Source organism: Cucumis sativus, chromosome 3, assembly GCF_000004075.3.
Source record: "Cucumis sativus cultivar 9930 chromosome 3, Cucumber_9930_V3, whole genome shotgun sequence".
NCBI lineage: Eukaryota > Viridiplantae > Streptophyta > Magnoliopsida > Cucurbitales > Cucurbitaceae > Cucumis > Cucumis sativus.
Genome location: NC_026657.2, coordinates 9,494,858 through 9,522,629, shown reverse-complemented (window position 1 = coordinate 9,522,629; position 27,772 = coordinate 9,494,858). Strand labels below are relative to the sequence as shown.

Sequence of the window (27,772 nt, the reverse complement as noted above, 5' to 3'; positions counted from 1 at the left end):
AACTTTTTAATTAGTATCTATTTCGTTTTTAACTCGATGCTAAACTTTTAGATTTGTATGTATTTTATTAATCGATATATTTTTTTAATTCTTAATTTTGTATTTAATAATTCATTAACATGTTCACCATTTTTAAAATTCAACCCACAGTTGAAAATTTATAGTCTTACAACATTCAATTTTACATTTAGGGGATGATTGATAACTTTTGCTTTTAAATATTGATGTCAAAAAATCTCTTGGGCACCAAATTTAAACACCAATCCAGTTTTGCACTTGCACTCCCTCCTTTTGAGTTCATTTCTATAAATAGGTTCACACTTCACACCTTCACATCTTTATTCTGATCTAAACCGATGACTCAGAATTGATCGACTCAGTTCATACTCGCTCTTTTCTAGATCCAGCTTGAGAGAAATAAGTCTTGATCGGAGAAGGTCTACGAACAAGATCTATTACTTTTCAAGTGTGAATATCAACTTAGTTGTTGAATTGGATAATTCATTATGTTCACCCATGGAAAGGTAATTGCATGTCCATATTGACTGGATCTCGGTTTGAATCTATTTTGGAAGTGGATTAGTTAGCAATATTCTAAGTTTACTCGAGTGCAACTTGATGTTATAGATGATAGAGAAAGTCAAAATGTAACAATTGAATTGAAGGAGTTATAAGTGATTAAATGTAGGAGAAGCATAAATCCAACGTGCATGTATAAGAAGGATGTATATTGAGATTAAGAATTTGTTACTTGGACAACATATGACCTAGATGAATGAAAAGGTAAAAGTAAAAAGAACGTCCCCTCCCACAATAAACAATCCCAACCAACAAGATAGTAACTACCCTACCATCCTACATTCTACATCCTACCTCCTTTCTCATTAAACTCTCAAAACCCATAAATGCAATGCAACAACTGATGAATTAATTAGTAAAATTTAAGCATTTAACGAGATAGGAGGTTGATGGATAGATGGAGATTCGTATTATTTAGGAAGGAGTAGTGAGAATGTGTGAGAAGGGGGCCTTCAAGTGTAGTTGAATAGTGTTTGTTGTTATATAATTTGGAATGGGGAGGGAGATAGGGAGATTGGTATGGGACTTAATTGCGAGTATTATAATCACATGTAAAAGATGAAAGAGAGTAAGGGATTGCTGTTTAGAAGGGGTATCTCTCGTGACCTTCACTGTGACCAGCTCAAAACCCCAAAATATACATATCATCATAATAATATTAATATATCATATATCATATTGGCCCACGTTCCTTCCCACTCTTCACATTTTTTCCAATCCCTCATTTAATTTTTTTCCTCTTAATCTGACTCACTTTTTTAATGATCTCTTCTTACACATTTATTATTTGCTCTCTCTCTCTCTCTCTCTCTCTCTCTCTCTCTCTCTCACTCTCTTTCTTTCTTCAAAGTTCAAACAGCAGCCGGCTCATCATCATCATCATCAAAATAATAACAAATAATAATAAATTGGTTTCTTTTCTTCCATAGACAAACTGAAATCCCATATAAGCCTCTTTCACTAACATCCATAAATGCCACAATGGAAATTTACAGATGTTTTGTGTTTGTCATTTTACGTCCTTTCACTTTTTGTTTCCTGTATAAAATCTCCACTTTCTAAGTATTCCTTTTACCACCTTATTGCTTTCTTTCAATTTCTTCTCTACACACACAGATCACCAAACACCTTTTTAAATATTTCACATCACAACAAAACCACAAAACACACACACATTATTATTATTATACCTTTTCTTTTTTCTTTTTTCTTTTTTTTTTTAATTTTTTTGGGTTTCTGCATGGATTTTGGAAAACAGGGGAGTTGGGACAGTTCAAGTGATGAATATGAATCACAAGATCATGTTCATCTCAAAGACGACGACAATGAAAATGACCCAACAAAACGTCCTTACGAGTGCACTTTTTGTAAGCGTGGGTTCACTAATGCTCAAGCTCTTGGTGGTCATATGAACATCCACCGCAAAGACCGAGCCAAAGCTAAACATCGTAATTTTATTCATTCCTCTTCTTCAACTCATTCTAATCATGACCAATTTTTCCCTCCTATTATTCCAACTCAACCAACAACTCCTTCTTATTACAACCACCCCCCTCCCCCCTCTTACCGGATGTACTTCGACACAGCCGCCACTAACTTCCCTATTCATCCACAGATCACATCCCCCGCCGTCGTTAATCAAGAACTTCTCGGAGCTAATCTCAGCCTTGAAATTGATCAAACCAGAGGTGTCAGCTGGAAAAATGAAGAACTCGATTTGGAGCTTCGACTTGGCCATGAATATCGCTGATATATATATATATATATATATATATATATATGTCCATTATGAATTTATGATCATGAAGAACAGACATCATCCATATATGATGAATGGGTTTGTTTTTTCTTTTTGTTTTTTTCAAGTTTTTGTGTACAGCGATGGAATAAAAAATGGGGCTTTGACAAAATCAAGTTATATTAGCTCAGTTCTGTATAATTTTGTTTGTGTTTCTCAGAGCTAGAGCTATTCAAAACATTATATTTAAGTATTGTTATTATTATTGTCATTACCTCAATTTTCATTTCTAGAAATATATTAATTCTCCCTTCTCTTCAAGTGCTTCTCTCAATTTTGTTAGCACACAGATGGGGTTCTTTTTTTTTTTTACCATTATTGCAATGCAATAAAAATGATGTTTTTGAAACCAATTTTCATATGATTATATTGTATCCCAGTTTCTTTGGAGCTAAGATGAAGGTCCCCCTGTATTAAATAATTGTAAATGAATATATAATTTTTTTTTTGAAAAAAAAAGGATAAAATTAGATTAGTTATTATAATACTTAGTAGGTTAAATAGCTCCTTTTTTTAATCAATAGTTTTTAGAAAGTCAGTAAACATGCAGCATATAAGGATAAAGTTGTGTCTGATTTTTATATTTCACTACTTCGGTACATGTATTTTATGGTAGATAGAGATAGAGGTAGAGATAGAGATAGTAACAAACATTTTGATTCAAATTTTGTAAAGTGATTAAAAATATATCCTTTTTACACACACTTGTTGCTGTGTGACCATCTGCGTGAAAATAATTAACACAGTTTATGAAAAGATGTTTTGATTAAGAATAAACAAAAGAGTTTAGGTTAGTAGGATTTGAGGACCAAAAAGTTTAAGTCCTCAGAAAACCTTATTTGTACTAAAAAGAACAATGTTTTAAATGGAGATTCTCCCGCTCCAAATTCATAAGCTTTATATGAACTTTTATCATCTCATAAATGCATGGCCCTTTCTTCTTCTTTCTTTTTTTCTTTTTTTCTTTTTTTAGAGTTTATGAGATTTTTAATTTATTGTTGTTTTTTCCCCCCACAGTGTGGCCTGCAGCTGCATGCTTAAAGCCACATTTAGTAGTTTTGTTTTTATTTTTATATCCAATATCACTTTAGAAAGTGACAGTCACGTGATCTTCTTGCAATTAAAGAAATACCTTCATTCTCTTTTTGCCCTCCTCTCCTCTCCTCTTTAATCATATAGTCTTGTTAATTTAACTTCACCCCCATTCCCTTGGCTTCCCTTTACAAACCTTCTTACTTAGGAAAAGGACTTGAAAAGAAGAACGTTTTCTCCATAGCTCTTCAACCTACAAAAAAAACCATTACATTGTTTTTAGAAAATGGAAAATTGAATTAATTCCAAGCTTTAGGGAGGGAGATGATATCATATCAATCATATATGTTGGATGAATTGTTAATGAGAGGTAGTAAAATGAAATGTTGGTATCCCTTTCAAAAGAGGAGTTAAAGCGATGTTAGAAAAGCAAAATGTCCCAGATGTGGTGTTAGAAATGATATGGAAGGGGGTGACATTAAAAAGGAATGTGGGCCAGGATAGGGACCATGTAGGAAGGTGGTTTTACTATCTCGTGATGGCCCAAAATCGGCCCAGCATTTACTGGTTAGGGATTTGGGAAGTGAGAAATTCCCACAAATGCCCCCCCCTCACCCACGTCCCACATTATGCTTTCTTTTTCTTTTGCTATGGAAATTGAGGGTAAAGTTAGAATGAAATAAGTTGGATTAATGTGAAGCAATAGAAAATAAGATGAAAGAAAAGGAAAATGAGTGTAAAGACCGAAACATCCTCTGGCGTTTCACTATCCGTCGGCCCATTTTGAACCTCGGATTCACAACGTTTGACACACCACCAAATTACGGGCCCAAACGAATAGTGGATCACTTTCCTTCTCTTCATCTTCTATTCTAAGTATTATCTTTTCTTGCATTTTAAAAAATTACTTCCGGAATATGCCAAACTTCATTTTAAATTTTTACTATATTCTTCTCAACTTTTACTTTTATTAATTTCTTTTTTTGTACATAAAAATAAAATGTCTTCGAAATGAAAAGAAACATAAATCATTGTTATATTTGAGGATTCAAAATATTGTTAAAATAAGAGACATAAGACTACTCTTCTAAAGGTATGGTTAAATTTTAAATGATTTAAATGTTCTTAAGCCACCACTTATCCATCTGAATTTACTTCAATTGTGAAATAAAAATTAGTAGAGAAAGTATGCCAAAATAAATATAATTTGACAAATATATAGAGTGTATTATTGACCAAATGGTTTACTAATAGTCCCAATCACAACTCAAAATAATAATAATTTCATGGTAGCATGTTTAACTTGGTCTATAACTAAAACTCCATTACTTCCCAAAACAAGAGAATCTTTCTAAAAAATAATATGAAATATTAAGTTGATCCAGCTTTTAATTTCCACTATATGAACATTTTATTCGAAGCTAACTCCCAATAATTTATCGTAAAGGGCAATGACATTGTTTTATTTTAGAATATATTGTTTCAGCAAACCTCTTATGTTCCTCTTTTTTTTAACCATTTTGAAAGAGAGCTAATTTAATGTCAAAACTAAAATTCATCTCAATTTGATTTTGAGGGCAATTGGGAGAAAAGGTGATTTAACGTAGCCTTGTCAAATGAACAACTTTTAACACTTCTCCTTCCTCCGAAAAGTAAGAATATCAAATTGAATAAAAACCTTGGGCTGCACCATTTCATCTATTATATTATTGTAGTCTGCCTCCATCCAATTAAAATTTGCTGTGTGATAAATTATTTGCTTAGAGGAAGTATATGAGATTTAAATAAGTGCATCCTAAGTATTGTTGAATTAGATATATTCTTTTTTTCCTTTTAAATCATATTAATTTATTTAAATTTATATAACTTTTAGATATAAATTTAAATTTAGCATCTCTAACCAAATAAGTAATTTAGCATTATTTTTAGTATAACAATGATAGGAATCAAAATGTATAAATACAAAATTCAATCTCTATATGCCAATTAAGTTGAATATTTTGTAGGGAGAGTTAGATTAGATGAGGTTTTAAATAAAAAAAAGAATATTGAACACTAAAAGAAGAAAATAAAACAATGTTAATCCCAACAACCCATAGAGAACAATAATTTTGAATTAATGTCATATCACCATTTGATATATATTGATTCCATATATGGAATAAGAGGATGAGAAATAGAAGATAAAGTTAATTGAAAAATAGTACATTATTGAAAAGTAAAATTGAAAGTTGGAAAACTTGAAAGAGATGAAATTGAAAAAGAAAAACTAAACTTATAAAAAGAGAAAGAGTGATCTTTTCATGGACATGAAACAGACAGAATTGCAATATACAATGGACGTATATATATTTTGGTATGCTCTTTTTATTTACCCTTTATTTTGTGTTTGTTGATAAAGGAAGAGCATATGGGGTGGGGGAAGAATTTCTCAAGTCAAAGAAACTGTTTTTGGGAAAGGAACACTCTAAACAGACTTATAAGATCAGATCAATTGAGAGATAATGATAATATCCCAAAAAGCAAAAGAAAAATAGACAGAATAATATAGATTTCTATTCTATATATAAAAATTAGGATTAGGAAATTGGGAATGGAGAATTGGAATTATGGGTGTATTGTGCAGAGAGAGATGATGATGAAGATGGTCACTATAAGAGGTTTCAAACCCTTTGTTAACAAAACCTTCACAAATGGACCCTCTTATTTCCAACACATGGGATGTTGCATTTGCATGTGCATTTTTGCAGAGACCCCCCACCACTTTTTTCTTTATTCCCCCCTCCAAAAAAATATTGAAATATCAAAGAGTTTTCCATGTTGACTTTCTTTTCAAATTCCAAAAATGTTAATTTGATGGAAAAGAAGAAAGACATATATATCATATCTCTCTACCAACTTTTTTTTTTTTTCTCAACTCATCAAACTGTATTATATTAGTTAAGTTAAGTTCGATAAAATATTAGAAATGTATTTTATCTCAAATCTTCAAGTTTTAAATAACGAGAGGACCTTCAAGCATGCACCCAATAAACATATGTACTCTTTAATTGGTTAATATACTAAGTTGGATGTGAATCATATATTGCTATGTTTTTTTTAGGGTAAAGCTAGTTTTTACTGCCATTTAAATCTTTTGTGTTTATTCGTAGGTGGAAGGTTGTTCCAAACAATATCCATCTCGTCATAAATGTGCCCTGGAATCTCTACCATTAAGGGAAAATAAAAAAGAGGTCATGAATTTCAATAATATTCTTATTCCCACCTTCAATGCTTTGTAATAGAGACTAATGATGGAGGTGGAGATGTGTGTCAACCACACTTTCCCTCCCCACTCTGCCATTAGGTCAGCCATGTATATATAAGTAAATTCAATGAAACTAACTTTAGGGTTTGGTAGATTAAATTATATTGATCATAGATTGAATATTAAAATGTGTATGAATTTCAATTGTTTGTGCTTTCCAAACTTAAAGAGAAGTAATGGGTCAGCCAACAACAATGATAAATATTACTCCACCAATTTGTAATAATAACCGACTACAATAGTACTATGTTATATGTCAATAGTTGTGCATTTGTGAGCTTTCGTTAAAAGGATTTTAACAATATCCACTGTCAAGCTTACAACAATAAATACTGTCAAACTAATTCAAACATGTCCTACAAATAATATTTACCTTTTATAACTCAAAAATATATCATTTTAACTAGACGTGTCGTACAAGTTATTATTCTTTGTGTTATGAAATCACGTACAAATCAAAAGAAGAATGAGTACTCTACGTTAATATTGAAGAAAAAAGAAAGTTTGCTTTAAATATAAAAACAAAGAATAGAAATATAAGCCAAGACAATCTCGTTTGTTGGAGACCACCCCAACCTTTTTAGAGAAGCCAAAAAAAAAAACCATTTGAAATGATACAAAATATTAGCAGTTTCTGTTTTTATAAAAACTTACATATCATATATTAAATAAACAAAAAAAGAATCAAGATTTTATTAGATATATGTGGTTGTTACAATTTCAATTTGATTATGTCTCTTGAAAGACCAATAGTGATGTGGCAATATCACTTTTTTGTTGCTTGTAAGAAACATAATTTTTGGTGTATTAATTTTGCCCGCTTTCGTGTTCGTGGATCCCTCCCGTTGGACTTTACCTTCACCCCAGTTCTCCAACACAAGTTTTATTATATCATGTCTAATATATTTTGATGCTTAAGTTAGTAGATAGAATGTAAGTATATACGGTTGTAAACTATTGCACGTCAAACCAAACCAAACTTTTGGCTTTCTTTTGCCACGCAGAGTACATGTTTTGGTATAGTGCCTCTAAATTTTTCTTCTCGGAGTAATTAATTATTTTGATGAAGGTAGCATGATCAAGATCTGAACCACGAGTATAAACAAAAAGAATTGATTCTGTATTGTTACAACTGATATTAATTTAAAGTGTATAGTGTCTGAGATGAGAATGAATAATCAGAAAGTAAGTGTGTTGTTTGAAGAAGAAAAGAAATATAAGTAAGTCCCATCACATGTTTTGGGAAAATTTTCTGCCCACAAGAAAAAGATGAAGAGAAAAATGGTGGTAGTGAGATAAAGTTGAAAGATTAAAAGAAAAATAAGACATCGATTAGACATTTTTTTTTATTGTGAAATAATAATACAAAAAAAGGATTGCGTGGTTACAACAATTCCTATATATATATATATATATATATATATATAGTATGCTATATTCAATGTTTTTTCTTTTGTATTTTCTTTATAATATATATGTTCATGCACTTCTAATATTTTCCCAATTCTCTACTCAACTATCTCTCACCGCCATTTACCTTTTTTAACACTTTTCTTATCTTCTCAAGTTTTGCTTTCGACTTTGGCTCTTTTTGTTACTAGTTAGTTTTGTTTAATATTAATTTTAAATTAGTGAAGAATAATTACATGATTAATTAATTTAGAAAATTGGAAGAATGGGATGAGTTTCATATAATTTGAATTGAACATAATATCTTAAAGGGAAAAGGATGGAAAATGGAAATGGAAATGGAAAGAAAAAGAAGGATAAAGAAAGAAATAATGAACTACCGACACGTGTGAATAGAGACATCACTATCAATGGGGGAATAAATTGGAGAGGGGAGGGGCAATCCATTTTGGTAAATTGGCATTAAATGGAAGAAAAAGGGAGAAGTTCCTTTTCTTTTATGTATTATTATTTGTTTTTTTAACATATTGCAACAATCATCCTACCAAATTGTTAAGTGAAAGGGTTTAATTGCAATTAATACCTATTTCTTCTTTTAAAATAATAAAAAGAGGAAGCCTTCATTTTGAAAAGAAAAAAATATGAATTTGGAAATTTGTTAGAAAGAAAATGTACTTAGTCAATTTTATATTTAAGTATGGTTGTTATGTACGGTGTTAAATAAATTAGATATTTTTTTCGTTTGTTATTTTTTTATACATTGTTACATTTAGTATTACTATAGATTTTGGTGAGTATGTGCATTTCATCTCCTTAATTTTTTTAAATATATCTTTTTAGTTTTCATGTTTTAAAAAATAATTTCATTTTATCTCCAACTTTTCTAACTATAGAGGTTTGTTTTTAAATAATTATATGACATTTTAAATTAGAATAATAATTTCTAAAAATTACACCCCTTCTTAAAGCTAATTCTTTAAAAAAAATTAAATATCATATAATTATTTATAAAAATAAAATGTAAAATACTTTTTGTCAGAGAATTTAAAAGTTGTAAAATACTTTTAGTTAGAGAATTTAAAAGGCGTCAAAAATAGGATATTTGACCAAATTAAAGGTAGGGTAAAGACTTTATTAATTTTTTTATATTTTTCACAAAATAAATGGGACTAATAAATATAATTTTAAAATTAAGAAACGTAAAACAAATATTTATCCATATTGAAATTAAAATTTAGGAAGGGGGTGATGGAGGGGTTCATTACACATTAAAGAGGTGAATAGAATTTGGAAATTAAAGGTGCATGGTTATGAATTTTGTCAACTTTGACTAACCCATTATTTAATTTTCAATTTAATTATCTACTTTAGACTCAAAAGAAATTAAAAAAAGAGGATAAAGTTAAAAACCAACGGAAATAAAGAATTACAACATTCTATTCGGTACACCGTTTTCTAAAATTCTGCCTCTCTTTTCATCTCCCTTACATCTATAATCAATCACGTTTACAATTTCAAATTATTCCGTTTCTTTTTCTTTTTCACTTTAATTAACTCATGTTGAATTTTGAAAGTATCATATCTTTTTAACCATCATATTAATTATAAATTTCACTTCTATATTTTTAAAAACAATATTATGAACTTTTTTCTCAAAATTATTATCCAAGAAGAAATTTGGACCTTATACTACCATTTTAAGTGGACAATATCGTAGTACATGGAAGACTATTATTATTATTATTATTATTATTAATCTCATATGGATCTCTTTTATTAAATGGTATGTTCCTTCATAAATGGGTAATTTTGAGACATCCAAACTGGTTGGCATGGAAACATTGGAAGTTGAAAGTATGTATAAGAAAGAAATATAGTCAAACAAGTAATTGGATAGCAAAGACTCATCGGATGGACAATCATTATGTTACGTCTTTATTTATTAAGTTGTCAAAATGGTGGAGCATGAATCTGATGTTTCTCGTTCATCCATGAAAACAACCATTTTAAATCCCACAATTCTTTCTTCTCCATCATTTCCAATACATACATGTCTCCATTTTCTACTTAAAACAAGAATATTACTTGTAGTTCACAACATGGGAAAGGAAAAGAAAAGAAAAATTCATACCACCCCATTTTAGACTATATCAATCAAAACTTCAAACTAATAACTACCAATTTTAATTGTTTTTATTATTTATTAAAAGGGTATTTGAGAATTAATTATACCAATAATTTAAAAAAGGCAATAAATAAGAATGGTGAAAAAATAGAGGAGTTGGTGAAGATGGGAGTAAAACTTGTAAGAAATGTGAAATTAGTTGGAAATATATATTAGGAGCCAAAGTCTCACACCCATATCCTCCCCCACCAACTCTATCCACACCAAGGGGGGATGCATCATATGACATTTCAATTTATTTTTGTATTTAAGACCATCATATGTCACTGTTCCATTTTAGTATTCATTCATACACGTTCCTCAAATTTACATTTCATATTCAATTTCATCCATTCGTACGTAAGTTTTGAAACTAGTTTAAATCTACGGTTTCTTCATTTAATTTTCTAAAATAACGTTGAATGTCTAAAATGTTATATTACCTCGGATAACATATAAATTTAATCACAAACTTGCTATAAGAGTCATATGTAACATTTAATTTTATTTAAAAAAAAATCATACTAATAGATAAAATTAATATTTTCTATCGATAATGAGCTAGCTTATGCTATTTTAGTGATTGTGTATGTGTTAACTAATTATACTATAAAATGATTAGGTCTTAGTTTTTTTTTAAAAAAAATAGTGTAATCAATAAAATCTAATATTATGAAAACTCAATTTGAAATTTTTTATTCTTAAACTATAGAGAATAAACTAAAACATTTTAAAATCACAAGGGTTAACCAACATTTAGATAAGTGGTTTAACAAATTAAATGTTTTTTTAATATGTAAAAGTTTGCAGAAAATAATATTTAGATTATATTGTGACGATACAAATTTAAAAAACATGATTAAACTAATCTAACTTTTTAATTCTTAGGGCTAAGCATTTCTTCTTTCTTATTTACCCTAACAACCCTAGACTTTAATACCTTGAATTTAGTATCATGTTGAAGTATAAAAGACGTGTTGCTTTTTTTTTCTTCTTCTTCTTTTTTACTGTTTGTGAATATGCAAGTTGTTGGTTAGGTCAAATCAAATCTTCAAATAGTAATAGAAATTTTGTTATTTCTAGTCAAGTAACCCAACTGATGTTTAAAATGTTTGAGATAAAACCATTTCCAATTTTATTAAGAATGTTAAAAGACATAAACAAACTCTTACATTATTTTAAATAGGATGAAAGGGTTTATTAATTGTATTAAAATTACATTTAGCGACACTTATTTTGATGTCAAATTCATGAATATTCTCTCTCTCTGTATGTGTATATATATATATTTAGTCTTTTCTTTTTCAAAATTTTAAAATATTTTCTAACAGTAAATCCTCGTAATAATTTTTTTAAGTGTTTTAACTAATTAAAAATAAATTTTTACATTACAACACTGTTCAAAGACAGAAGAACAGAAAAGGTAAAATGTTATATATATATACACGGAGAGTCTTCTGTTTTATGTTTCTAATAATTAATCATCTTTTAAAAAGTGTTTTGTTAATTAAAAATAATTTGTGTACATTACAAAACTGTTCCACACAGAAGAACAGATGAACTTGTCTGCGTAAAAACACGTGGAGTGAAGAGAGGGTTTATTACTTTTCTATGCTTCAAACCAAAATTCATATGAATCCAAACCACGAACAAAAAATGGGGATAATATTTCAAAAGTTCATAGTTGATAATTGAGTTTAAAGACAAGTATTATGTGTTTAAATATATAATAATTCAACTTGCTATGTACATTATCTACATCCTCGAGAGCAATGAGATTTTGGATTTCGCAGTTAAAAAGATTGATTAATTATGATTTAGGTTGAAAATTATCCATGTTTACCTCTAATTAGGGATAAAAGTGCAAAGATAGAGGCAAATATATTACCATTGGCAAACCCTCTTCAGTCGTCTTCACACACAAAAATAGTGAAATTTGTAAATGGAAAGAAGAAGGAGATGAGAATGGAAAATTAGAAAAAGTAGAAATGAAGGTAAGTGGGAAATAGATAAATAATATTATTGTTAGGGGGGATTAGATTAAAGAACTTAGAAAGGAAAGGGGGATGTAAAAGTTTTGGATGCTTCCGTTTTTAGAAAACGGACAAATTGGTTTCAAGTCGAACAAACATAAATGAAATCGTGAGGAGTTAAAAGACGATAGAAAGTATAGTTTAATTGAATTAAGACTAACGAAAACTAAATAAGTATAATGTTACAAATCATATCCAAAACATTCCATTTAACCATGAATTTTAGATTAGAATACATGACATTTCAATCTCATTTACGAACACACCCTCTTTATAACAATATCTTTTTTTTTTTTTTAAGAAAAACTAAATACTCAAATTAACTTACTTTTGGTGTTAATGTTAATAGAAAATTTGTTATAATAGATGAAAAAGATGTTAGAAGATATTTACAAAAGTAGTGAAATTTTAAATTTTATGTAATAAATTTTTACTAATATCATTCATAGGCTTCTGTCAGTGTCTATTATTGATAGAATGCATAATCTTACTATATTTTGTTTAATTTAACTATATTTAAAAGTGTCACGTGTTTATAATATTGTTTTAATTGAAAAGTTAAGTTTAAAACTAGATTTAATTATAAAGAAGTGAAAGTTAATTAATTTTAATTTGAACCAAAATACAAAATTTCAAATGTAAATGTGTAACATTGGAGTAAATAAAAAGTAGATTAAAAACTGAAAAGAAGTAGGAATCAATGTTGTGAGTTGTGAGTTGTGAGGGTTACAAGTTCAATTTATATAAATTAATCAACTAGTTTAAAGTTTAAGAGCGGTGTAAAACATTTTCTTCAATTCACTCACTTTGCTAAATAAATTAAAGTTCCCCATAAAATAAATTAATTAATGTCATTGAATAACCTTACCAAAATCCATTACTTTTAGATTTTTATTTCTATTTAAATTCAGAATTTCATCTCATAATTCATGGAAGGTATAAAAAAAATTGAAATATTTAAACAAAAACAAGTTTAAATGTAATAATTTTGAAGTTTAATTTTTTAAATCCTAACACATTGAGTTTAGATAGTAGTTAAATCCTACTTGATTCTAATTTTTTTAGTCTATAATATTTTAAAAAGAACTTACTTTAATGATTGTCGTTAGAGTTCATTAAATTTTTGACACAACCATCGCGTGACTTTCACATTTAAAAAATTAAACTTTATATTCATTCTATAAATTAAATTAATTAATTATGAGAATATTTATTTACAGTTTATGTGGAGAGTTTCTTAATTTTATTTTTTTTAGTTTTAGTTGGATGAGTATTAACACTATAAAAACAGAAATAAAATTAAAATTTTGGTTTTATATAATTCAAGAATGTTAGATTATATGCTAGAATAAATAAACAAAATTTAATAATATGATAAAGGTAAAGAGTAATGATCCAAATATGAAAATGTAATTGTTATGGTTTGAAAGGTTTAGAAATGAAAGCATATGTAAATAAAAGAAAATAGAAATAAATATGTATATTTTTGTGAGTGGTTGATTTGAGATGAATATTATTATATATGTTGGAGGGATTAATGAGTGTGGATTGTATTTGCATTAAATGCCAAAGCAACCAAAATAGAAAGTAGAAAATAGAAAGTAGAAAATAGAAAATAGAAAATAGAAAATAGAGTAATTTGAAATAACTTTCCAAACGCGCGCTTTCCCTGTAGCTATGTCCCGCGTGAAACGCGTGGCTTCCTCCTATATATACATATCCCCTCTCCCCCAGTGGGACCTTCCAATCCCCATCCCTCAAATATCACACACATTTCCATTTTCTTTTATATTCATTTAATACTTACACTTCCTCCCTTTTTTTATTTTTAAATTTAAAATACCCTTCTTCTACTTTTAATTCTTTTTGTACCAAAATTCCAATCACACAATTCATTGAGAAACTAGATGAGATGAAAAGAAACCTTTATAAAAAAAATAGTTCATACCACCTTGAATTTAGTGATAATAAAAGGTTGGTAGAGGATTGTTGACTTTTAAATTTATTATTTTGTAATTCATAAAATACAATGGCAAAAACTCTATTATTATAATTTATTTTTGTTATTTTTAGGAGTGCACCAATTTGATTTCTATTAAATACTCAATTGCTAATTGAGTTTAACTCTTATTTACTTTTATTCGAGTACATGCTTTGAATCAGATGAGGTGGTTGGAATTTTTTTAGATGCTCCACAAATTGTGATATGTTAATCCAAAAGATATATATATAATATTAAACCTATGACCCGACCCAACTCGATAAAATGGAAATTTTTTAACTCAACTAAATCCAACTTTTTACTATTAACTAAATCAAATGTATGCAAATTGTGATTGTTTAAGTACCACCGGCTAATATTAAGCCAATGTCAATACTTTATTGTATACACTTGAAGTTGAATTGATCAAAAGCTACATACCTACACATATATATAATATAAAGTTTAAAATATAACTTACACATGTAAGATAAACTTTTTAAGCTTTTATTTTAAATAGTTGTCAAACTCAATCACCCGTGGTTTACCATATGGACTTTTCAATCGTTTTTACTCGTCAAACCATATTGAATTTTGAATAATGAGAAGTTAAAATGAGTAGATACTGAAAAATGAAAAAGAGAAATTAGAAAATAATGAGATGATTAATTAAAAATGTTATAGAAATATTTGAAAGGAGAAGTGTTAGATGGTGAAGCAAAGATCCACCATATATTCTTTGGATTTGGATTCATTACCTATTCATGACTTGGACAATTGTAGACTCCAATATTAAAAGCATTAAACACTACCAACCACTTAAAATCCTACTTTATTTGCACCTTCTTGTTCTTACTTGTTGCTTCTAATATATATATATATATATATATATATATATATATATAAAAGATTGTTCAATACTCATTTATTTATTCAATTCAGTTGGTTGTCACGTCTTATATAATTTGTATTGTACTTAAAAAAAAGAAAACCCACAATTATTACATCATTTTCAAAATTAATAATGAAATTATAAGTTGCTAAATTTGGAGTTAATTATTATTTCGAGTTGATGTTAAGAGGAATGAATATATCTAAAAAATGTCACGTGTCTACCGCTGTCCAACTAGGTCATGATATTAGTGTGAAGGTTCAATGAACTAGAAGGTATGTTCTTTTAATTCAAATACCAATTGAATTCAAAATTCAACTTATTGGTCCCAAGAGCCATTCAAAACAAAGTTGACATTACTTCATGGAAGTTTTGCAAATAGAAAGGGTTTTTAGTAAGTCATAAAACGTTCTTCGTAACAACTTCAACTTCAAAAACATTCACGTGTTACAACGTTCAAACGAGTGTATGCATTCAAGTAAACACAATCAAGTTATCAATACACCTATGAATCAAGTTCAACTTGATGAACAAAATTTTTCTAGAAACTTTACCTAAACATTAACTAATTATCAAAATGTTTTTTTCTTGTGTATTTTTAGTGCAATTGGAGATAATGGGGATTGGTTCTTCCAACCAATAATAACAAATAAATACATATGGAATTATATGCTCGCATTTTACTCTTTCTACAATTTTTTAATTGTTGACTCAATAATGAAGGGAAGATATTCCTATTCTAAATATTAACATGACATGTTGTTTGATAGGTAAAAGTGAGATGAGATGTTTAATTAACGATAATTACTTTCTTTATTATTTGTGAAAAGACAGACAATGTCATATTTGTTGCGAAAGTGAATGAAATAAAAGGTTGCTAAAAAAGTAGTATATACTGAAGTGAGTTTGGCTTAATAAAATTGACATAACTTTCATATTTAGATCCGATTGAACTCTCACTATACATTTACACTAAAAATAATAAAAAAGTCTACCTCCCAAATGTTTACGATTAGACTAGAGATTGAACTACATAAACACTCAAAAGGATGAACAACTATTTTGAAACATGATCATAACCGTAAGCATGTTGTATTCAATTTGAGAACAGTAATTTTTCCAAGTCGTATGGAATTTAAAACCATTTTCTAATTAAATTTATTCTAAAAAAAATATCCCAACAAACAGTGATTATAATTTGCAAAAACATTTGGGTTGCTTATTTGTGGCTTTCATTTAATTTTTCTTCGTCAAATCCAGTATTTAAATCAATGTTGCAGATAATGGTTCATTTTGAAGTTATAGAATTTATTTTAATGAGAAAATTCAGACTATAGACTTAATCATATAGAGTTCATAATATTTTTGTTTGGTAGCTGGTAATGATATTTTTTAAAAGGCTACATTGTTTTCATAAATAATAAAAAAATTGTCTAAAATTAGAAAATATAAAACTAAATACAATGTATTGATGTTGATATTTCACCAAATGTAACGGAAAAATAAAAGAAAATAAAAACCTTATCAAACAATGTTTGAGTCTAAATTTTACTTTTGTTTGTATTTTAGTTTTTAACGCCTAAAAATCAATATTTTAAGTTGGAAGGGAAATGGATGGTTTGTATATATTTGCAGAGTCTAGATATAGATAGTTGAGTTGAGCCTGAGATTAAGACTTTTTTTTTTTTTCAAAATTCAGATGCTTTTGAACACCTCATGCAATATTAATAAACTAAATAAATGAGATAATAAATTTAGAATGAAGTAGAGGATGAAAGGAATGAAAGAGATTTGGAATGTTTAGTTGGTAAATGATTAAGTATGCATGAAATTAGAAGATAAATTTGAATGTAAAAGTTAAGAGAGTGGTTTAGAGGGAGGGAGAAGGAATGGGAATGGTAGTCCGAATGAAAGCCAAAAAGAAAGAAATAAAAAAGAAGAGGAGGATTGGGGGGGAAAGGAGTTTAGAGAAAGAGGGATGGAAAAGAAGGTGAAGGAAACGGGGGAGGGGGTGAGAGTGGTGTTAAGATGGAAGGAGAGTAGACCACGTGGCAAATAGAAAGAAAGAAAGTATATATTATTGATATTATTATTAAAAAAGAAAAAAAGAGGAAAAATGGGGGGAAAGGGGAAGGGGAGGTTGCGTTTAGGAGAGAGAGAGAGAGAGAGAGAAATAAAACAAAAGTATTTTGGGAGATTTAAAAGCAAAAGAGCGTCTAAGTTCTCTTCATGTAACAGCCTGAGGGTCCCACTCACTCTCTCTCATTGTCCTTCTTCAATTCCCCTTTTATTATTATTATTTTATTTATTTATTATTATTATTATTATTATTATTATTATTTGGTTTCTGCTTATTTCCGAAACAACGGCGCAAACAGTCTGCGTTTCCTCTCCCTCTCCCCATCTTCTTCACCATTCTCTTTCTACAAAAACCTTTTTTACTCTCTGTTTGAAATTTCAAGGGCAGGGAGAGAGAAACCCCATCAAACCCAACTTCACATACAACACTCTACCCCCTTCCCATCCTCTTCTTCTTCTTCTTCTCTCTCTCTCTTTTTTCATCTTTTTCCGCTACCCTCTTTTTTTCGAGGGGAGATTATAGCTACCTATAAAGACTACAGCTCGACTCTATCAACCAAAGAAGATCTGGTTTTGATTCTCTCTGTTTTTCTTGCTTTCTCCTTTTCATTTCTTTGAGTCTTTTTTTTTTTCAATCGCTTCTTACTCGTGGGCTGGGTTGCTTTTTTTTTTTTTTTTTTTTAAATATATATATAATTTTTTTCCTTGTATTCGTGTTTCTTTTTTTATTTTCCTTCCCCTTTTCTTTCTTGGGTTAATCTTTTGCTAGGCAGTTTTTTTTCTTTTCTTTTTAATTTGTTCTGAGGAAGAAGAGGTGTTCTGGGATTGATTGATTTGGGTTTCTGTTGGTGGGTTGGGTTTAAATGACTGGAAATTGGGATGGATTGGATTAATGGATGAGGGAGATGGGATTGCGAATCGTTTGAGGTTTGTGCATGTGCTGGAATGCTAAGATCTGAAGCTGGATGTGAATGGAATCTGATGTATTGGCGACTGGTTGGTTTTCCTTTGTCAGGTTTGCTATACTTTCTCTATTTTGTGTTCTAACCTTTCCTTTTACTTCTCTGATGGTAGGGGATTGGTTGGTGTGCTTTTCAATTTCTTGATAATGCTGTTGATTTTTCTCTTTTCCCCTTATTTTCGTTGGTGGAACTTTGATGGGAAAGTTTAAATCAGGGTGGGGATCGTGGATTTTGTTTTTACTTACAAGCGGATTGTTACTTTTTTTTTTTTTTTTTGGAATGGGGATTGCAAAATTTTCCACTTGGCTGATGTGGTTTCTCTGTGCTTTCTATTTTGTTTCCAGGAAATGGGAATTGGAGATGCGTGTACTGTTGTTATAGTTAATGCCAAGTGCGACTCCGTTATCGGCAAGTTGTTGGGGCTTCAATCTCTCGAATTTTGGGCGTTAATGGATTGAAGAATCTTGGGTTTTGGATGCAATGTTAAAGGCATTGCCATCTGGGTTTCTGATTTTGTTATTACTGGCATCTGTTTCTGCTGCCGACAACGGATTTCCGAGATGTAATTGTGATGATGAGGGTAGTTTATGGAGCATCGACAGCATTTTGGAGTGTCAGCGTGTGAGTGATTTTTTGATTGCTGTGGCCTACTTCTCTATTCCTATTGAACTTCTCTATTTCGTTAGTTGCTCCAATGTACCCTTCAAATGGGTTCTATTTCAGTTTATTGCCTTCATTGTTCTATGTGGGTTGACCCATTTGCTCAATGGCTGGACTTATGGCCCCCACTCATTCCAATTGATGCTAGCTCTCACTGTCTTCAAAATTCTTACCGCCCTGGTTTCCTGTGCTACTGCTATAACCCTCATCACACTCATTCCTTTGCTTCTCAAGGTGAAAGTGAGAGAGTTTATGTTGAAGAAGAAGACATGGGATCTAGGAAGAGAAGTTGGTATGATACTGAAGCAGAAAGAAGCTGGCTTACACGTTCGGATGCTTACTCAAGAGATCCGCAAGTCTCTTGATCGACATACTATACTTTACACGACCATGTTTGAGCTGTCTGAAACTTTGGGTTTGCACTACTGTGCAGTTTGGATGCCTAATGAGAGCAAGACACTGATGAATTTGACTCATGAGTTGAAAGATCGCAGCTTCTCAAATGGATACAATGTCTTCATACCAATAAGTGATTCTGATGTCATTAAAATCAAGGGCAGCGATGGTGTTAACGTTCTTGGGCCTAATTCGGCACTTGTTGTCGCTAACTGTGGCGAGTCTGATGAACGTGGTCCTGCAGCAGCGATTAGGATGCCAATGCTACGTGTCTCCAACTTCAAGGGAGGAACTCCTGAGATAGTTCCAACTTACTATGCGATTTTGGTTTTAGTTCTCCCTGGTGGACAACCTAGATCTTGGAATAATCAGGAACTTGAGATAATAAAGGTGGTTGCTGACCAGGTGGCTGTTGCTCTCTCCCATGCTGCTCTTCTGGAGGAGTCCCAGCTCATGAGAGATAAACTGGCTGAGCAGAATCGAGATCTGCAACAGGCCAAGGAGAATGCTCTGATGGCAAGCCAAGCTAGAAACTCCTTCCAGAAGGTGATGAGTGATGGGATGAGGAGACCTATGCATTCCATCATGGGTTTGCTTTCAATGTTGCAGAATGAGAATATGAATGATGACCAACGAATTATACTCGATGCCATGGTGAGGACTGGCAATGTTGTATCTACACTGATAGATGATGTTATGGAAGATCCAATTAAGGATAGTGCAAGATTTCCTTTGGAGTTGGAGATGAGATCTTTTAGGTTACATTCTATGATAAAGGAGGCAGCTTGTCTTGCCAAGTGCTTGTGTGCATATAAGGGCTTTGGTTTTGCCTTTGAAGTTCAGAGGTCTCTGCCTGATCACGTCATGGGCGATGAAAGAAGGGTTTTTCAGGTGCTTTTGCATATGGTGGGGAGCCTATTAAATGACATCAACCAGGGAGGAGGATATGCTTTGTTTCGGGTTGTGGCTGAGAGTGGAAGTCAGGGACGGAATGACCAAAGGTGGGGTAATTGGAGACAAAACTCTTCTGATGGGGATGCCTTTATCAGATTTGAGGTTGGGATAAATAAGAGCAATTCTCAATCAGAGGGCTCTATTCCAAATATGGTATCTGGTGATCGAAGATACGCCAGTGATGGAGCTGAGGAACGCTTGAGTTTTACCATCTGCAAGAAGCTTGTTAAGGTCAGTTTTCTATATTGCGTTTTAGTATAATCCTTCTACTCGGTCATTTTGGTCTTCATGAAACTAGAGATTTTGCATTTTCTTTATAAGCCTTGGGTTTCTTCTGCATCTGTAGCTGAGGGGAACAAAAGCTTTCCAAGTTATTGATTTTATTTGAGTAGCTTTAACTATGATCGCTTCTTCATGGAGTTTTGGCTAATCGAACCTAACGTTTTTGTTTATTCGAGTTATATATTTTTTATTGTTGGTTATTGCTTACTACAATTGAATGGACTACTATCTTTTGCACTTCGGATTTCAATCTATAATCTGAACATTTTTGTTTTACTTCGAACTTTTAGCAGAAAATGTTTTCATTCTTTCTTGAGTTTCTGTTTGGAGAAAGATTTGTTTCGTTTCAAGGTCCTTTATATGGGTAACTAATCTTTACCAAACGATTGCTGTTCCAATTAGACGTTGGTCCAAGCTACTATTTTTAGACTTAAAAGTTTTCTGCTTCCTTTTACCATCCAACTCTATCTTTTTCCCCCTTCTCTTGTTTCTCTTTTTGTTAATGGTCTTATCACTGGCAGTTGATGCAAGGGAATATATGGGTAATCCCTAATCCTCAAGGATTTACACGAAGCATGGCACTTGTTCTTCGTTTTCAACTTCGACCCTCCATAGCAGTGGCCATGCCTGAACCTGGAGAATCATCTGAACATCCACACTCCAACTCCATCTTCAGAGGATTGCAAGTTATTTTAGCCGATGCCGATGACATGAACAGAGCTGTGACACGAAAAATGCTCGAGAAGTTGGGCTGCAACGTGACTGCTGTTTCTTCTGGATTCGAATGTCTCACAGTCATGGCACCAGCTGGTTCTTCAATTCAAGTGGTGCTCTTGGATCTTCACATGCCAGAATTAGATGGTTTTGAAGTTACAACAAGGATCAGAAAGTTTAGAAGCCAGAATTATAGGCCAGTGATCATTGCATTAACTGCAAGTGCAGGTGAAGATTGGGAGAGATGCGTGCAGATTGGGATGAACGGTGTCATACGAAAACCAGTTCAGTTACAGGGAATCGCCCATGAGCTTCGCCGTGCTCTGCTGCAAGCAAGCAAGGTTGTGTGAGGAGGAGAAGGATAGAGAGCCTGGCAGTTAAATGCTTATGTGCAAAAATCTGGTTATCTTGATAGAGAGGTAGCAAGCAAATATAATTAGTCTCTGACCTCAAAAGTCTGAGTTTCCCCATCAAATCTCTTCCGCCAGAGAGGAATGTTACGAACTTGAAAAAATGTTCAACAATTTCACAGTGAAAAATGGTATACAATAGTTGTCCTTACTCTCTTTTCCTTTCACATCTTCTCCTTCAATCCTTTCTAACACGGAGGGAGGGGAAGGAAAGAACACGGCCGCTCCCCATTATTCTTTCTTATGTCTTGTCATAGTTTGACTTAGGTTGAAAAGAAAAATCAAATCAGTTCGATGAATGGAACCGAATAAATCTATATTGAGTAGGTTTGATACGGTTAATTCTACAGGTTTGATTCTTAGAATCAAATCTATTATTTATGATTTGATGTTTGATCATATATATATATATATATATATATATGTTATGTAAATTTCGTGGCATTATTTTTGAAACGTTACTCAAGTCTAACCATGCTGGGCTACCATTTAGCAGTGCCCTCAGTTTTAAAACTGTGATTGAAGCCTCAATTTTCTAACACCCATACTTCTGGGGTGCCTTCCAAGTTTTTCTCCCACTTTTCGTCAATTTTGTCCTTCCTTGCTCACATGATGATTTTGAGCAATCTGTGTCGGTCTATCCGCACTTGAAACTGATCTATAGAGTTGGAATAAAGTTTTTTCTTTCACTAATCTTTTCCTCAATCTCATCCGTTTTCCATTTTTAGAGTCATTTATCTCTTGTGGGTTTCATTTTGTTGCTGCAAATATTTTTGACCCGTTGATGTAGTCACTTGTGCTTTACAGAACTCAATTCGATTCTTCTACCAGAATCTACACTGGTTAAGACTCTTCATTCAACCAGCTTCAACTAACATAAACACATTGATTATTGTATAGGGTAACTTGAGGCTAATGCCCATGTACATTACAAAACAATAATCACCCTTCTAAACAAATTATGGTAAGTTGAGTTACCAACTTATATTCTCATAAAGGACTAAGAGTAAAGCCTAGTGACTGAGACCCCCCCAAAAAAAGTAAAGTGGTTTTAGTGAACAAACAAACAATTAGGAGAGGTAAAAAGGTAATTTTGACAGGGGTAAATGAAGGTATCTTAGTGTTGACTTCTGTAAAGGAAAAACAAGGTAATTATAATAAAAGAGGATAGGAGTTTATGGTTAGCGATTTGAATGATTAGATGATAAATTGAAGGGATTTTAAAGGATAGAGAATCATGTTTCTGAATTGAGGATGTGGGTGTGGAAAACATGCATGAATGTGGTACGTACATGGACTCTTTGTATCAACGTCCAAAAGGCATTAGGTGGGGCCCTCTGTTTATCCATGCCACCTCAGCCTCCTTTTCTAATAATAATATCCTGAGTTTATTTTATTTTGACTCCCTAAACAAAAATGAAAAATGTTCATGATGACCTTTTGGGCTGGCCTTGTGGGCCTTGTTTTCTTCTTCTTTTATGAAAGTGATGCCTTTGCTTGTCAACATTATGTCATGGGTTTATTAATTATGGTAGAGTACTACCAATCCATCACTCTCACTCAATCCTACCCACCTTCTCTCTCTATCCCATGGTTCTCTTACATTTCTCTCCCTCTCTCTCTCTCTATTATTTTATACTACTCTTTTCCCCCCATTCTTTCGTCTTTGTTTTCCATTTGATTTCTTTTCTTCAATGCCACCCTTTCTTATTTATTTATTTATTTTCAATTTTAATTAACTGTAAGGCTGAGAGATTGACTTCATATCAATTTCCTAACTCATAACCATCTAGAACAAACATTGAAGTGTAAGGGGTAGCATGGAGTTGGCCACGATTAAAAAGAAATAATATTATAAAACCTCTAGAATTGCATATATATATAGTATGCATCTTTGACTTTACCAAGGGAAAAAGGAAAAAGGAAAAAGGAAAAGGAAAAGGATGAGATACCAGATGAAGAGTGGGTACAAATTAATTAACGATGACGAATTAAAAGATTAGTGTTTCCCTTCTTGGTCACTATTTGATTGAGGGGGGATCCTTTTTTGGTCAAATTAAATGGTGAAGCAGTGCAAGTTGAGGGCATGTTCCAATATGGATGATGGCATTTGTATAGGTAGCCATCATCCAAAGGGACTATTATTTTATTTTAAATACAATATTAGCTAAGCCCTACTTTATTCTTTTATTATTATTATTATTTTACTCATTTGTTGAATCATAAAGTTGTGCTAGGGGTTATGTATCTCTTTCCCAACCTAATTATATATATATATACTTTCTCTTGAGATCCTTTCTTCAAATCCCATTGGATTTACTTCAAAACTTTCCACTTGTGACTTATTCTTTTTTTAAATACATACACACACACACACATATATATATATACATATTTATTTCATTCTGACCCAACATATACTATAAGTAATAAATATACTATGTTTTCATATTAGATTACTAATTTGTTTGAATAAGTGGATAAGTTGAAATTGGAGATTTGATTTTTCAAGAAGAAAATAAATTAAATGATGGATTTTTTTTATAATGAAAAATAGTAGTTAAAAATAGGAAGAAGGTAAAATGTAAAATAATAATTGGAAGTGGAGGAGATAATTGAAGATAGGGTATGGAAAGGGAGATGAACCTGTGGAGTCAATCCAAGTGGGCACTGGGGCTCCTCTTCTCTTTCTTTTTTAATTCAAAGAAAAACAAACTTAGGGGGGGAAATATTATTATTTATTTATTTATTGACTTTCTTGGAGATTAAATCTTGAGCTCCTAAACTTCGTAAACCTAATAATTCTAAATTCGAGGGTTGTTGATTTTGATTGGTTTAAATAAAAGGAAAATTGGACTTTATTGTCGTTATCTTTTTTTCAAAATATATATATATATATATAGGAAATGTAACTATTGATGCTTCAATTAAGGAGAATAATTTGGGTGAATATGGGGGTGTGGTAATTGGGTCATTTGCATTAATCATTGTCATTTCATTTGTCTCAACTTTGGGGGGTAATTTCTTCTATTTTCCATTTCTTTCAATATCTTCATCATTATAACCCTTTATTATTATTTGAAAATTTTAAATTTTGAAGCCAATAAGAAAAACATTTAGTAGAATAAAAGATAAATAGAACATACATGTATTAGTGTTAACATCCTTTATGAAAAATAAAATAAACAAAAAAAAAAAAGTACAATTTAAGTATAAAATAAATTCTATTAAATTTCACATAAATATTTTCACAATAAATCATAATCTCTCTAAAAAAAAAGAAAAATAATTGAGAAGAACAAAAGAAAAAACTCCTCCATAAATTACAAAATATCTCAAACTTGATGTACGGGATGAAATTGCACCTAGCACGAGTTGAGAAAGTGAAGTAGAATGCTAATGTCCAAAATAGTGATGATCAAAATTTTTGAGGCAATATGATTTTTTTGAATTCTTCAATAAAACATCAATTTCCTAAAATTTTGGGAAATGATATCTTATTTGACCCTACCCCTTCATTCGATACCAAAATATACTATTTTAAAAATTCAAAGACTAAAATAAATGCATCTAAAATGTTATGAATCAAAAAAGAATTTAAACTCTAAACTAGTAGAGGTGATTTTTTTTTTCTTTTTACAAATTTAATTTTGTTATTTAGTTATTATTTATGTTGTATTATTTTGTCCATATGGGTTGTAGAAGGTAAAAGGAAATATAGAATACTCCATATGTGTATTATTGTTGTGTTGTAGTGGAAGTGCACACACACACAAACTTTAATTTAAAGGCACACTGGTGGACAATGAACTAAAGAAAAAGAAAAAAACACATTAAAGTATTGACATTCAATTGAGGGTCTTTAGATCATTTAAGTTTTCAACTTAAATCATATGAAAGCTGTGGTGAATCCAAGTTGGTGGTGTGATGTTTTCAAAAGATTATAAAGGGAATCTCTTCCCATTTCATATTTGTCAACAGCACCACTCCCTCAATTCTCCCCACCTCTATTTGTAGAGGTTTCTCTTAGCCACTTCCGCCAAGTTGCTCTTTGGGCTTCCATTTCAACCGGCCCAATATTTTACTTCATCCCATTTTCTATCCGAAATTTTAATGGATATTTTTAAATATAGCAAAATTTATCACCAACTCAAATTATACCAAGCTAAGCATATACTTCACTTTGGAGTTTTTTTATTTTTTATAATCGAGTCAAATGAAAATAAAAACGTATTGTATTGGTATAGACTTAGTAGCTATCAATCTTTTTTAGTACTTCTTACTCATATACTTTCATATCATGAAAGTCTCTCTTGATAGAGATGATTTTGAACAACTCATGTACTCTTCATAAACTCAAGCATTACTTTAGTTCTAGCCATAACCCAATAAAGATGAATAGTAAAACTACAATGATAGGTCTTTATATTTTAAAAGAATCAAGTGTCCACACCTTTAATCATAAGAGATAACTTCATTTTAACATAACTTCATTTTAACAGCATCAAATTCCTTGGAATAGATTTGTTAATTTAAAATTAAGGTTGTAATCCATACACAAATTTTATTATTTATTTTAGATGAGCATATTTTACGTTTCAAATTCTTGATGAAATCAAAATTTAGGTATGTAGTTAATTTAAGTTCTTTGAATTACATCTTTTTAGCTTTACCAATTGTCAAGTGGAGTATTTTGATTATTGAGCTTAGGAGTATACATAGGTCGGAGTTGGTGGAAAATTATGGATCAATCCATTGTATCCGGGTTGGTAGAAAATGAACCCTCCCGATTCACTATGCAAGAGTCGGCCCAACCCAACTCAAAAAATCAAGGTTGAGTCGGGTTACTTTTTTTTTGGCATTCTCTAATTTGAAGGGTTTATGTAAGGTAACTGTTTCTTTTCTTCTTCTTCTTCTTTTTTTTTTTTTTTTTTTTTTTTGTCTTAAATCTTCAACTTCTCCCTTCATAAAATTACACTTGAAGAGAAACATATCTATATTGGAAATCAAAAAATTGCTATAAGAGCAACATACAACGGATTTGACACATCAACATGTGCTTTATAAATATATATATCTGAAAATAATCAATCTATTTCGTTGGGCAATTTAAAATTAGTCAATACCTTAGGAAATATGAGTGGTGAAGTTTCACGAACTTAGTAGGCCCGCCCATTGGGCTTCAAAGCCTTTCAGAAAATAAAAGTAAGTGGGCCTAAACTGAAAAGTGGAGAGCCCAGGAAGTGCACAAGCCAGCCCACGCAACTATTTTTCAGAAAGTAATAACAAAATTAACGGGTTTGTTAATTTTACACTCTTTAAGTACAACTTGGATAAAAAATTTGAAGTTGGGACCTCTTATATTTGAAAATATATAGATCCCACTAATTGTAACCATTACACAATCAAAATTTAAATTGTAGTAATTGTGCCTTCAAACTTAAAAAAGTATTAAAATTGGATTCCTAACTTTAACCTTACGTAGTTATAGAAATTGTATATATAAATTGAGGTTTCAAATTTTTATAATTTATACCCTCACTGTAAATTTGAAATTACCTTAATTCTATAAGTTCACTACCAAAGGGCAGTTTTCCAAATTGTCTCTCTTTTCTTAGATACCAAAGAGTGTTTGGAATGTGAGGGACAATAAACTCAAAAATAATTAGTACAAAACTAAAAAGAATTAATTTATGTTCGGAATTAACATAAAAAAACAATATATTCACAATCTACCAAAAACGCATATACATACACACACACACATATATATTATAAAAAGAAGTTGATTACTTTAATTTTGTATGTGGTTGTTTATTACATTAATTTTGTTTTAGAATGATTAACTTTAAGGTTGGTATAAAGTGAATAACTTTTATATATATGAAAATTTTAAAATTGTATTTCACATATCATGCAGCTACTAAATTCTCAAGTCCACTTACTAAAGCAACACATTCTTATCCTATTGTCCGGTATGAACTACGAGTTTGCTACATAGTTAACTTATTCATTATGATTTCCTCAGAAATAAGAATGAAGGAAAGCAAAAAAAAAAAAAAATCTATGTTTATATTGAGAGAGTGAAAGTGAAATTTATTTTTAAATTAAATTTATAC

The 27,772-nt window shown here is 30.8% G+C and overlaps 2 protein-coding genes across 5 annotated transcripts; both read left to right on the top strand.

The window, feature by feature from the left end:
* Positions 1 to 1,610: 1,610 nt before the first annotated feature.
* On the top strand, positions 1,611 to 22,337 carry CS-ETR2 (ethylene receptor 2). Of its 4 annotated transcripts, NM_001308840.1 has the most exon segments (7): positions 1,611 to 1,619; positions 10,856 to 10,863; positions 13,667 to 13,673; positions 18,163 to 18,290; positions 18,582 to 20,478; positions 21,051 to 21,410; positions 21,413 to 21,814. In NM_001308840.1, coding segments are annotated over 3 exon segments (2,310 nt in total). In that variant the 5' UTR covers positions 1,611 to 1,619; positions 10,856 to 10,863; positions 13,667 to 13,673; positions 18,163 to 18,290; positions 18,582 to 18,717; the 3' UTR covers positions 21,602 to 21,814.
* On the top strand, positions 1,820 to 2,329 carry LOC101215172 (zinc finger protein 10). The gene has a single exon (XM_004134372.3). The coding sequence runs from the start codon at positions 1,820 to 1,822 to the stop codon at positions 2,327 to 2,329; it is 510 nt and encodes a 169-aa protein (XP_004134420.3).
* Positions 22,338 to 27,772: the final 5,435 nt, after the last annotated feature.

What these genes read in the sequence shown, in the direction of transcription:
- LOC101215172 (XM_004134372.3), top strand. Translation starts at nt 1,820, where the DNA reads ATGGATTTTGGAAAACAGGGGAGTTGGGACAGTTCAAGTGATGAATAT.
- CS-ETR2 (XM_031881593.1), top strand. Translation starts at nt 18,718, where the DNA reads ATGTTAAAGGCATTGCCATCTGGGTTTCTGATTTTGTTATTACTGGCA. An exon ending in TCTGCAAGAAGCTTGTTAAG is followed by an intron (nt 20,479 to 21,050) that starts GTCAGTTTTCTA and finishes TATCACTGGCAG; the next exon opens with TTGATGCAAGGGAATATATG.